General features: G+C 42.4%; 2 protein-coding genes across 2 annotated transcripts; one reads left to right on the top strand and one right to left on the bottom strand.

Annotated features, from left to right (window-relative positions):
- The first annotated feature begins 126 nt into the window (after window positions 1-126).
- LOC310860720 (inactive tyrosine-protein kinase PEAK1) lies at window positions 127-3,850 on the top strand. Its single transcript, XM_083767832.1, has 4 exons — window positions 127-348; window positions 723-883; window positions 1,374-1,948; window positions 2,600-3,850. Exons 1-4 carry the CDS (start codon window positions 278-280, stop codon window positions 3,731-3,733), a joined length of 1,941 nt encoding a protein of 646 aa, XP_083623958.1. The 5' UTR covers window positions 127-277; the 3' UTR covers window positions 3,734-3,850.
- Window positions 3,851-4,390: 540 nt separating this feature from the next.
- On the bottom strand, window positions 4,391-11,749 carry oaz1a (ornithine decarboxylase antizyme 1a). Its single transcript, XM_083767183.1, is given in 6 exon segments — window positions 4,391-4,959; window positions 6,277-6,362; window positions 7,019-7,194; window positions 7,296-7,382; window positions 7,384-7,450; window positions 11,561-11,749. Coding segments are annotated over 6 exon segments (669 nt in total). The 5' UTR covers window positions 11,683-11,749; the 3' UTR covers window positions 4,391-4,828.
- Between the last annotated feature and the right edge of the window lie 1,286 nt (window positions 11,750-13,035).

The following is a 13,035-nucleotide window of genomic DNA, read 5'->3' as shown; positions in this document are numbered from 1 at the left end:
CTCATTTCGTCAAGTTGAGGTTAGAGCAGAGAGAACATATCTGCCCTCAGATAACCAGACACTACTTTTCCGGTACATGCTTTCAAACTCTGCATTTCAAACCTTGACAGAACAAGACACAGAAGGACAGGGAAGGCACAAAGAAACACAGACAGAGTTGAGAAATTGAGAAAAAGGGAAACAGGGCTGTTTCTTTGGTGGTATCTAGTAAAGACACCAGGTTACCTACCAGCTTGACTGATGCAGAGGGACAGTGTGAGTGGACTAGACTTGTTTGATGGAGCCAGGTGCTACAAGCAGAGCGGATGCATCGACTGGCCCACCGGCACTGCCTGTCAAACAGCGCAGGTAAGATCACACTCTGCATGTGCATGTGCGTGTGCGTGTGTGAACTGAAGCTAATGTATGTAAATAGTACTCTTATTACACTATTTAGATTACTTCGTTTAATATTGATAACATCATTTCAATGGACAAACTTACATGATAAAAAAACACAGGCCATAGAAAAATACCTGCTTTGTTTACAGTTAAAATAAAGCACATGATCACTGTACTATGAGAACTTGTTTTTCAGTTTCAGTTTCACAATGGATGTTTATCGCCCTTCATACTACAATGGGGATTTGAAAGATAAACGGAAAGTCTATACTTGAGATGGTTATGCATTGATGAATACTAGTGTATGTGGCCGTGCCGAATATGAGTATTTGTCTACACAGGAGTCAACACTCCAGGAGCTCCCGGAGCTCAAGTGTAGACCTGGGGTGTGATCGTGGTGTGTTGAGCCCTCTTGGTCCCCATCACCAAAACAATACGTGCAGTGGGGATGTGTTTATTGGGACCACTGACTGCCATGAGGCCCAGTGCCCCATACACTATGGTAAGTTACACTTGTTTTCAACACTGGGGTGATCGAACAAAATGAAGTAAATTAAACCATATTCTGGCCATGGCTTACACATGCAATCTACTTAATGCTTGGTAACCTAGTTCTAAAAAGTACATAAACTGATATTTAATGTTAAGTGTTATGTAACTGTCATTGGTTGTCCATTCAATATATTCACATTTCTCATGAGAACTGAAAGTGAGGAAGTAACACCTACTGAAACCAACTGTTTACTACCTCAGCCGACACAAATTGTGTTTCACATTGGCTATGCTATTTTGTGACAAGAGGACTTTGACCTGTGACGTTCCAATGCAGTGATCATGTGGAAGTGTGAATGTAGATGCATTCTCTCTTCCATTATTCTAAACATTTTGTCCCCAACACATTAGGCATATTGTATATTGTTTATGTTCAGTGTTTTGTGAGTTAATGGTGTGAATCTTGTCTGACACTGAAATGTCCCTGCTGTATTATCCAGACCCTCCTCACCAGGAGAGATATTTCTCTGATGACACCCCACCACCTGTCCCTAGGAAGAGGATGGCTCGCACCCTTTCCCTCCCCTGTGGCAGCATAACCCCACCATCTCCTCTGCTTCCTATGTCTCCCCTGTCCCCCGTATTCTATGGTCACCCTCACAGCTTTGACAATCCCATCTACATGCTTGCAGCCATCCCTGGCCCTCATGTCCATGACAAGAGAGACCAATTAAAACCAGTCATAAACAGTCTGGTACCGGCACCGTTACTGTCCCTTTCCCAACTGTCCTTTGACACACCTGATGAACATTTTCCATACCTCTTCAGCGGTTTCGGTGATCCAGGGGTGGTCGCTCAGGGAATTCAGCATCGCCACCTACTCTTTCTTAGGAGTATGGCACAGAGATTGGAGGCAGGGATTCTCTTGCGGCGAGAGGCAAATTATATGGATGATGGCACATATCAACCCCAGGACTTCCTACTGTGTGAAGGTTACAAGCCCAAGCAGTTAGGAGATTCACTTTACTATAGCCTGTTTAGTCCCAAGTTTCCAAAGAGGGCGCTTAGTGGAAGAGTAAGCTCATCTTCATATTATTATCCATAATTCTTCTACATAGAAGTATTGTACACAGTCAAATATGAACAGTCAAATCAGTCTATGTGCACACATAGAAGCCAACCAGCTTGTGCAACATACAGTACATTGCTTTAACTGTGTGTGTACACTTTTGATTCAGTTTTTTCATTTTGCATGTGTAGTTAATCTAGTTATGTGGTGGGGGTAAACTACTGTAGGCCACCTGCCATCAAGTCTGTGTGCAGTGCACAGCCCTGGCCTGAATATAGCATCATATACAGTGTGCATTCATAATGTAGGATAATGTATTCTGTTGTCATATAAAGCCTGCAGCTACTAGCAAGCAGAAGCAGCTGCTCGTGTACTGATGCACACATAGGCAACAGAATCTGACAAGAGACTATCTTAACTTAACATCTCTTAGAAGCTCTCAGATTACCTCAAACCACCCAAACCAACTTCCCCCAAACTGCCATCAGGTGTTGCAATGACACTGCAACAGCAAGGCAGAAAAATCTGATTAACTGATATACTGTCAATTACAATTTTGTTTTGGAAATCATTGAATATGGCAGAGTAACAATGTTTACTGGATCATAAATGTATTATTTTTGTTTCATGAAGCACCAATTTAATCTCTCTTTCCAGGTGCACCGATGGACTAAATTGGATCTCATGGCACACAGCAGTCTACTGTCACATGTCAATCTCCAGGAGGTCATTGTTCAATTCCCACCTGATGATAGTACCCTGAAGAACAAATCGAACACAATACAAAGTCATGTTCCAGTGGCGACCTTCCCTTCTCAGTCAGACTGCATTGGTGCAAATCCACCATCTGGGGGCAGCATTAAGTGTAGCAAAAACCACCAGTGTGATTTGTCCACAGTTATGTCTTCACTCCAGCAGGGATACTCAGTGAGTATTGAAAGAGACTTGCCACAAGTCACCCTGGAAGACTTTATTCTGGAGAGCTGGATGCTGCAAAGATCTGAACCTTTGCTCTATGAAAGACAGCTGTGTCTTTTGTTGTTACAGCTCGTGATGGCGCTGCAGCATCTGTGCAGCCATGCAGTCACTTATATTGAGCTCAGGCCCCAAGATATTTTTCTGGTGTGGCCAAAAAGAGAGATCAGGGAACAAACTGATAAAGAAGAAAAGGGTGCGAACGTAGAAAATTTCAGCATGACTCAAGCAGAAAAGAGCAGAGTACAAGAAGAAATAGAATGGGAGAAAAGAAAATGGGAAAAACTAAGCGTTCAGATGTTGTGGAGAACATGGGGTTGCCCTCGTGTAGTCTTTGACCATAAGCCTTCTGATCATTTTCAATCTCACCTGCCATATTCCATAAACACCCAGATTGGAGCTTTGCTTCAGCACTGTCTACAGCCCCAAGACAGCTTTACTTCTCTCACACAGGGCTCAGCTGTAACCTTTCCCAACTCTCCGTATAAAGCAGGATTGCTTGATCTAGTCTCTCGGCTCAAGGATGAGACCAGTGAGCTCCATATAGCAGATACTGTAGTTATCCTTCAGGCCCTTCTCTGGGGCCCCCGCACCGAGCTCTTCAAGTTAAACAGCTCCACAATCACCACTGTGCACAACTGGCTGTTGATTAAACGGGCCTTACTGGTGATGAAACTGGCAGAGAGGGGTCTGATCCAGGATCAGCCACCTCTGCATTGGGAGGACAGCCTCTGCCTGCAATACCTAGCATTTTCTGACTCTGAAACACTGATGAAGGCAATTGGATGGATGGGGTTCAATATCAAGATGGAATGAGTCTATTCCCAATCCAAGTAGGCTACTCCTATTATGAGTACCCCCCCCCCCCATACATACATACACAGCAAAAATCTAGTGAAATTAAGTTCAATCAAGCAGGAACATGACAGGGAGCAAATTTTATTACCATTTGTCTATCTCAGTTGTTTGAAAACGTGTCCCTTTTCAGGCTACCCTGTGAATGAACCTAAAGATTTCTCCTTTCATCAGAGGTATTTGATAGGAAAGGTCACCTATAGTATATATATATACACATCTTTATTTATGGCTAAGTCGGGTGTCAACTGTCAAACACCCATTTGCTGGCATTCCACCCATATAATATATAATAAGCATATTATGCTAGGGTGAGATGGTTCCAATTGGTTCCTAGATTTGACTTGATTGTCAGTTAGTCAAGTCCATGATCACATCAAAGTAATGTTACATGTCTGTTTTTGTATGTTTGTAGCGTTATTGTAAGTTATTAAGCATACCTTGTAAATACTCCATTATGCTCGTTTATAATGCCTCTAGCCCGGTGTATTGTCAGCACTGCCCAAACCAAATAAAAAACAAATAAGCCTACCTTAAGATTTCCTTATGTTTTGTACTTTTCAGTAAGCCATCCAATACATCATTTGTCCACGTCTCTACAATAACACACTGCTAAACTTTTTTTTTTAAGGTGAGCACTTTTATTTAGCACAGTTACAACATGCAGATTTCTGTCAAGTGAATCAAAGCAACAAATCAAACTCCATGCACACATCAAAAAAGAAAAGAAAAAAATCAATGAACATGAATCAACTGAAAATGATGATGGAAACACATCTAATTACATGAATAAGATGAATGTACATTTCTTTGAATCATAAATATTACATAGAGATGATCATTGGGGTTTAAGGGAAGGGTGAATAGGAAATCAGCACTATGCATGGAAAGGAATACATTGGTGAGGATGCATTTGCCCAGATTTGATGTGGGTGCTTACATAACATACCTGGCCTATAAAATCTGACACCAGTGCAAATATTGAAACACATAAAATGGTATGCAAAATGAAGCACAAGTAAAAGCAACAATGCTTGTGTAATTGCTCAGGGTAATTTAATCATCATCAGAGGAGTCTCGCTCGATGCTGTAAGCCATGAAGAAAGCATCGGGGCGGGTAGGGACAAGGGGATGTCCCGGTCTCACAATCTCAAAGCCCAGGAAACTGAACGTACGCAGTAGGGATGCTGAGGATGGAAGATATATGGATACATAAATATTAAATATTAACTGCCTACACATACACCTTCATCTGTGTTCAATTTGATTCATGCTGACCCATGTGGCTGTCTATTAGCTTTAGGATCATCCTGTATTGCCAGTTTGACACCCCTACACTAGTGCATTGTGGCAGATGTTCCAGGAGGCACCCCACCGTGTACAGCTGTCAAACTATGATTCAGTTCCATATTTGCATGTTAATTGAGCCGTAAAGGATAAATCACATTAAATTGTGAACATTTACATTTGGCACTTCCAATGTTGAAAACAGGTTGCTACATGAATATATTTTACTTTGTTGACACTGCCATCTATAATTCACAGCGGATTGAAAATAAAATAAATAGAAGGGCAGGCCTATTCTTTCATGTTGCAATAACGCAGAGATCAGAACCCAGCTCGACCACAGAGATTAAAACTAAGGAAATGAAAAAGCCCCATGAAGCTTGCCATCTTCAGGGAGAGGCTTGCACGAAGCGAAGGTGCCGTCTACAGCCCAAGTAGGTAACATTCGGACAATAATTAAACATTTAAATGCGATGTTGACAGACAGAGTGATTTGAGTTGCATGCTGAAGAAACATAACCTGACGCTGCCAGATCCAAGAAGCTTGCTACACAAATTTGTTTCACAGCTTATTGGGATCTGGGATCTCGGGAGCAAATTCGATGAAAGGGCTGTTCCTTTTTTTCAAGATACTTGGTAGATGATGTCTATCACCGTGTGGGCGTGCAAACACAACCAATCATATTGACGTGTCTATATAGCGTCACATCCGGTTTCGCACATATCCCGCCCTTAGCTCACGCTGATTGGTTCGAACCGGAGCTGTTCGGTGTTAGCTCAATCCCCCGAGCGATCTCAGATGGATGCTGTGTTGGTGAACATGGTTACCCAATACCGCCCCCATCTGGCAGAGTCAGGTTAGAAGAAACATAGACCAGGAGAGGGACAGAGCTGGGTTGTTTTGAAACAATAGATCCGATATTGTGATTCCCCTCGTTTATTGGTAGGGGTGACAGAGGGCTTAAATGCAGGACTAGGCTACTTTGAAAAAAGATTGCTGGTAAAAAAAATCATATCATTCTGATATTAACAGGAATGTTCTACTGAAAACATTATCTTCTCTATTCAAAGCAGCTCGATTCTGTATGCATGACATCATGTACTGGATCATTGCATTACATCAAAAAGTGTTGATAACGAGGTCAAAACTGGTTGCAGCTTTGATTTTGTGTCTGTAATGGTTTTGATTGAAGAACAAAAAAAAGAGAAAACCTCACCTCTATCGTCACGGCTCTTGTGGAAACAGATGAACACATGATCCACTTGCAGCTGCTCTTCGGCAAACTCCAATAGGAGAGCAAAACTGAAGACAAAGAAATAATAGAAGACCAGTAAGCATTAAACGTTGACAGAGGACAGATTTGCAAATTATCCACAGCCCTCAATGTTTGTTAGCCTGGGTTCCAGCCTGATTAGCTGCGTTCCACGGGTTTGAAAATGTCACTGCGCTACTCAGTCTGGAAAGTCTCCTATTCTCCACAGGTAGGTGGGACATATGAAGGCTGAGAGCTGAGGCTTCCGATTGGTCTGTGGTGCAGGTTGAGGAAAAACACCAGTTTAACGTATCAATGCGCACTGACTGCCCTTGTCCTTCACTAAACTCACTCCACAGCTGTAATTTTTTTTGTACTACTGAATCTGACAGTGTACTACTGAATCGTTTACTTTTTACAGTAGGTTTTTACTCTCAAGTCTTGAACGGCACTATTTTTGTCAACAGTGAGAAGCATGGACAGAGTGCCGCTGGCTGTTGATGTATCAGCAACAACGCAGCTAAGTAAATGGTGACGTTATGACTGAGTAGCGAAGTGACATTTTCAGATCCGTGGAACACAGTGAATCAGGCTGGAACCCAGGCTAGATTGTTTGTAGTCCTGGGACAAATCAGAGGTTCAAGAAATGCATGCTCGTTTACAAAACAGACAAAAGAAAAGTAGTTTGTTATCACTACCAACCAACCTGTCTTTGCTGCCCTCAGGCAAAGCCCCGGGAGGGATTTCAACATAAAGATTCCCACCCTTCAGAGCTGCCCTCCAGACACAATGCTTGCCCTCCAATCGACGAGGCTCAAAGAGCAGGAAACGCACTCGGCCATTGGGAGGCGGAGGCTCTTCTAGAACCAGTAAATGAGCATCCTACAGGACGGGAGAGTAAACGAACAGAAAAGGTGGTCAGTTTGGTGGTCAGTTTGCAAGAAATTAAGAATAGCTTTGAATATTTGAATGGCTGAACTTACAGAGTAGAATAGCTTAGCTGAAAGATTGCGATCCCGCTGATCATTCCCTCGCCCACCTGGGATCTTCAGGGGTGGGAGAGGGGCATCAGGAGCACCACAGAGGCCCCGAACCCGGGTTACTGCAGCGAAGAGAGGACCTCATGGGACTTGAGGTACTGGAGGGTGAAACAAACACACACACAAATGGAGCCATTGTTACAGAATGATTCAACTCAAACCTAGAGCACTGGAAAGGGTAAATTACAACCTTTCACGTCACACTTAAGATGTTGATTGACTTGCATCTGAAATTAGTAAAATATTGGCCAATGCTGAGTGAGAATATTCTCTAAAGCCAAACAAACTCAAGGTTGAAGTCCAATAATTTAGTAATCGGATTTGCTCATAAAACTACGCAACACCTTGATTAATGATCAAAAGGAATGCTTGGCTTGGGCACAATGAGTAACTGTAACAGACGAGGCTGGGTGCTTTTTTGTTACACAACAAGAGAACACTAACAGACCATGGCTATTGGCTTGTCAGCACTCTCACTAGAAGAAGAAAAAAAAGATGACCTTCATAACTCAGCACACCGTTTACACTTTTTAAATAACCTATTCATCCCTCTGGAGTAGGTAACAAGAATGTGTATATCCAGTGTATAACCACAGGCACAAACACCATCTTACATTACACAACACAACACAATTCACCAAGCTTGCCCAGCCATTTTGATTCAGAGGCCACTGTGTGTTCTAGAGAATTTGCCTGGCTTTCGCGTGTTACTGCACAAGTGCACAAGAACAGGCCTATTCTCAGAGCTCCTATTGGGAACAAATCCCATTAAAACACAGCACCGGAACACACTCTCACAGATGCAGACTTAGGCAAATCCACTGCTGTGCTATATGTGGAGCCAACATGTGAAAACTAGAGGACGGCCATTGTCAAATGTCAATGTCAACCTTATAGTAAAACCCCATCAAGTCTGTATGCAATATCCAAGCTATGGCCCGAGGGTGTCAAGTCAACATAGGTGTGACTGTCATACTCATATTCCATTACATAATTATTGGAATTTAACACTAGCACTACTGTGGGCATGTTCTTCTGAAATCCCATTATCAGATCATTTAACTTGGACTGCCACCCCAATAGCAGCTTTTCAGTGCATTCTGCCAATTCTATTCATGATTTGAATTCATGATTTGAATGCCAATAGAAAAATCTGTGATATATACACAATACATCTCATTTTAACGGGGCAAGTATATAGTATTAGACACCCAGTCCTGATGGTGGCGGTAAATTCCACATTATGCCGATTTTTACTGAATTGACCGAATCTGGCCGTCGTCATTTCCGGTAAAACGGGTGTCAACATCAGCTATCATTCTGCACTGTGTATCACAGTGATCTGTCCCCGGTCCCATGCGATCGTTGTTTATTTTCATATCTAAGTCAAATTAAGCTCCAATCAAGCCCCAAATATCGCATTTTGAGCAGCTATGCACATAAATACCGCGTGCGCGAGCGAGCACGCAAGGATTTCGGCCGGTTTTAGGTGGACGACATCGGCCGTTAGCAAAAAATGCTTAAAACAAAGCCCCCGATTATAGGGAATAAAACGATTACGTCAATCCCGTCAACGGGAGGTCTGGATTAATTAATTCACTACGTCAAAACAGTCAACGGTAGTTCAAGCGTTAAAGCTGCCACGCTTAAAAGAAATCCTGCTCTTTTTCTTCCCATTTCACCTGCAAGGCATTCCAACTAACACACCGCAAGCTTTCAATACACTTCTCTATGCTGATCAGAGCATTCTTCAAATCCCCCATACGCACAGTAGGCAGTGATGCACATTCATGAGTGAGAGTGATCTTGGCTGAGACAGCTGCTCTTGTCACATGGGGCATGAGTCTAAAGCTCCTGCTTGCATAACAGCAGATTTTCCATGTGATTTTCCATAACATATAATGTGAAAATGATAAAAAATTCAACAGATATCAAAGACTAGGCTATATGCTAAGCCAAATGGAACATTAGTGGAGTGCTTGGGGTGGACTATGGGTCATAATATTATCCTATTCTGCTCTCAATGTAGTTGACAAGTTCAGTTCAGTACAAATACAGACAGTAATTGTATATAACCAGTTTTATGGAGGTGAAAAGGAGTGCTTTGGCTTAGTTGAGATTCAACAAACAACTGCAGCAGCCAATGATCCATAACATTAGCCAATTTTACACACACCATGCATGGGCTGCCAGTGCCAGCCTGTCTTTACAGATACAACAATACCATCTCACATCTGCTGTCAATTAATTTATAATAACAAGCAAAGTGGGCACCTGGCTGAGAGACGTCTGTCTACCAAATAGGAAGACCTCAGGTGCCCACTCTGTTTATTTTAATGCAAAGCTTCATTCAGTGTGTTCACTTCACGGCCAATAAATATCAAAAGCAACAACTCAATGAAAAAGATCCTGTCGATTACAGGAACGGGAACCTGTTCAAAATGGCTGTGCTGCAATAGAAATGTTCACACCACTACCTCTTTTGCAATAAGAATGGAAAATTTCCAAAAACATATGCGCATGGTTGTGAAACTACACAATCTCGATCAATACAGTATTGTCTACAGACATAATAATCAGGTCAAATGATTACAATAATGACAGACAAGGGCATGAAGGGGTTTGTCATTCGACCTACATTTGATTTCCTAGGCTGAAACGTTGCTGTTCTCATTAGAGGCTGAACAGCACGTACACAGTGGGCCCTGGGCCAACAAGCTAACTGCCTAGTCATATTTTAACCAAGTAAAGTCCACTGGCTTACAAATGGACTCAGAATAGTTAATATAACACTAAGTCAGATCATGGATCAGCACAATCCGTAGATTATTTTTGTCATCCCACAGATCTCAGCGCTTCATTACCAATGTTACAAACCCAGTATGCAACTTTATCTATTTCACAAGGGTACACCAGAGTTAGCTGGTGCAATAAAATAAATCAAAACCATCAAGAGAACTATATTATCAAGAGAACTAGATTATAAATAGTGTACCACTAGACCAGTCTAGCTTACCAAAATAAATGACAAACCCCAAGTTTGTCCTGTAAATATAATTTTAAGGCTCCTAGTCTTGATGATGTCTTGTATAGTATGTGACTGTCTTTATAATTCTTCATGGTTTATTTTTCTCTTTTTGCATTATTATAAGTGTACAATGTACATCTGTACTTTCTGCAAACTGTAGTAATCAATCAATAAGGCAGTTTAAGATCACAGCAAAAAAAAATAGTTTTGATGCTATGGTTTTCGGCTAATACATCCATAGAGTTATAAGAATCCATCATACATTACGAAATCCAAGGTTTAGGATAAATAAGATCAGGATACACTACTGATGTCACCGTTAATGCGGAAAAGCTGCAATGGAGACCTTGAACTGCAAAACAAGCGCCACATGACTGACAGGACAGTACATGACGTAATTGACTATCCTCGGAATCTTTGTCCTATATATTAGGTACATTGAAAAACAAGGGCTTAAAGGGCCTTGCTTTCAATTGCACACACAAAGCACAACGTCTAGATGGCTGGCACTGCTGGCAGCACCATGATCCAACATCACAGAACCACAACGTCTAGATGGCTGCCTGGCAGCACCATGATCCAACATCACAGAACTAGGTTATGGCGTTGGGGCTAATTTACAGTTATTCATTCTTACGACCAAAATCTAAAATACGGAAAAAGAAGAAGAAAAATCAACGCGACCATTTTCAGTTGAAAATGTGTACCGTATTTTTTTGTGTTTCGTGCAACGACGTATAAAATTAAATATGAATCTATTCTGTAGTCGGTCCACCTTGGCTAGGCGAGATTAGTGTTGTGCTAACGCTATAGCATTAGCTATAATGTGGCTACGCTACATCCTTCACAACAGCAGTTGACTCAAGAAGAGAAGCGCTGCCGTCTAATTGCTGGACACTTAAAGCTCAATGGGGGAAATATAAAACATTATTTATGGCAATTAATTAGGATGGTCAAAGATGTAATCTCGACACTTTATGGCAAACGTAGTCATAAAAACACTCGGGATTGTGTGCAGGTAAATGCTATTATGTAAGCCAGACACTGTAAACAATGTAATATGGAAATTCTTGTACCAATCCAGGAAATATTCCGCATCGCGTATTTAGAGCTAACAAAAACAACTAGGCCGCTGCTTCGAAGAGATGGTCGCTTACGGCAATTTTACATGACGACATACCTCTCACTTGCGGGGATATTACTGGTTTGGTCAATTACTGGCATCTTGGATATTAAGTGTCTCTCTTTTTCTCTTACAAAACAATGGCTATTCAATATTGTTTGAAGGTTGGATTTAACCATCCGGCCAACGTCCACGCCCGCAGACCTCTCTTGCCTCTCCGTCAAGTGATGGCTTGTGGAGCAGAGCGCAGACTACTGCTTTGACAGAGGGGTGTGTCCTAATGGCGGTGACGTAGATATGACGAACATGGTGGTGTCGTCATCAATCAATTAATCAATTTACTATCGTTGCTATTATTTATATCCAGAAGTAGCCTACTACTCACATGTTGTAGTATCAATATTGCAATGTAGAAATATACTCTGTTCACTTACTTACACAACTTCGAGACCTGGGCCCTCATCAAACCCTGTACACTCATGGCACTGCCCTTGCTGCCACCCTTTGGGTGCGTTCACACGGGCAGATGAAACGCCTTTGCATGTCGCTGTCTTTCATTGACAATGAATGGTAGACTGCATCGTTTAATCTGCCCCATGCCATGTGAACACAACATTAGATCTCCATATATGGAGCTGACCTGACATTCCATATGTTGATCTGACCCCCCAAGCCAATTAAAGTGCCAGCCCAGCAGTCTGCCATCACCCAGGCGGGTGCGTGTACGCGACCTCGCCCTTTGGTGCTGAATGTGAATGTCGTAAGACGCCAGAAGCTGGGGCGAGGTCGCGTGCACCCATCCGCCTGGGTGACAGCAGACTGCTGGGCGAGTGCTGGCGCTTTGTCGCTCAGATCGACATATAGAAGGAATTCTGGAGTATATGGAGTGTGTCTTGAGTGTACAGGGTTTGATGAGGTCAGATCAACATATGGAATGTCAGAACAGGTCAGCTCCATATATAGAGATTTAAGGGTGGCAGTGGGGGCAGTGTCTTGAGTGTACAGGGTTTAATGAGGGCCCAGGTAGGGCCGAGCCTTCATTTTCAGGCCTGTTGAAAACTCTAGTTTTCGCCAGCTGCCGGGAGGGGCTGCACTAATAACTTTGGGGCAGGCCCGTCTAGAGTTTAAATGGACAGGTCAGTCTAAAGGGAGACATCGAAGAGGAAGGGTGGATGGGGAAGGATCAACATATAGAATGTATGAACAGGTCAGCTCCATATATGGAGATCTAAGGGTTTGACATCAGATGTAGAGTTGCTGGCCAATATTGATGACATCAGGATCTCCATATATGGGCTTAATATTGATGACATCAGGGATCTCCATACATCAGGGATCTCCCTGATGATGGCACGTGATGGCACGAGGCCTGGGGTGACCAACCAACCAACCAACCAGGCATTCAATTGAGGCATTCAATTTAGTTTGACTCGGTTCCACAGATAACAGATATTTTGAAAATAGCAGATCTACAAGCTCACAACGCTTGTTGGCTATTTTTTGGTTGACCATCTTTTATACTATTGTTTGTA

This window comes from Protomyctophum parallelum, assembly GCF_964188405.1.
Source record: "Protomyctophum parallelum genome assembly, chromosome: 6".
Lineage (NCBI taxonomy): Eukaryota > Metazoa > Chordata > Actinopteri > Myctophiformes > Myctophidae > Protomyctophum > Protomyctophum parallelum.
Note: the sequence above shows the minus strand (reverse complement) of the source record. Positions and strands in the feature narration are given on the sequence as shown.

Excerpts from the sequence above, each read along its gene's own strand:
- LOC310860720 (XM_083767832.1), top strand. The coding sequence starts at position 278 with ATGGAGCCAGGTGCTACAAGCAGAGCGGATGCATCGACTGGCCCACCG. Across the intron at positions 349-722 it reads CTGCCTGTCAAACAGCGCAG|GAGTCAACACTCCAGGAGCT; the intron begins GTAAGATCACAC and ends TTGTCTACACAG. Across the intron at positions 884-1,373 it reads CCAGTGCCCCATACACTATG|ACCCTCCTCACCAGGAGAGA; the intron begins GTAAGTTACACT and ends TGTATTATCCAG.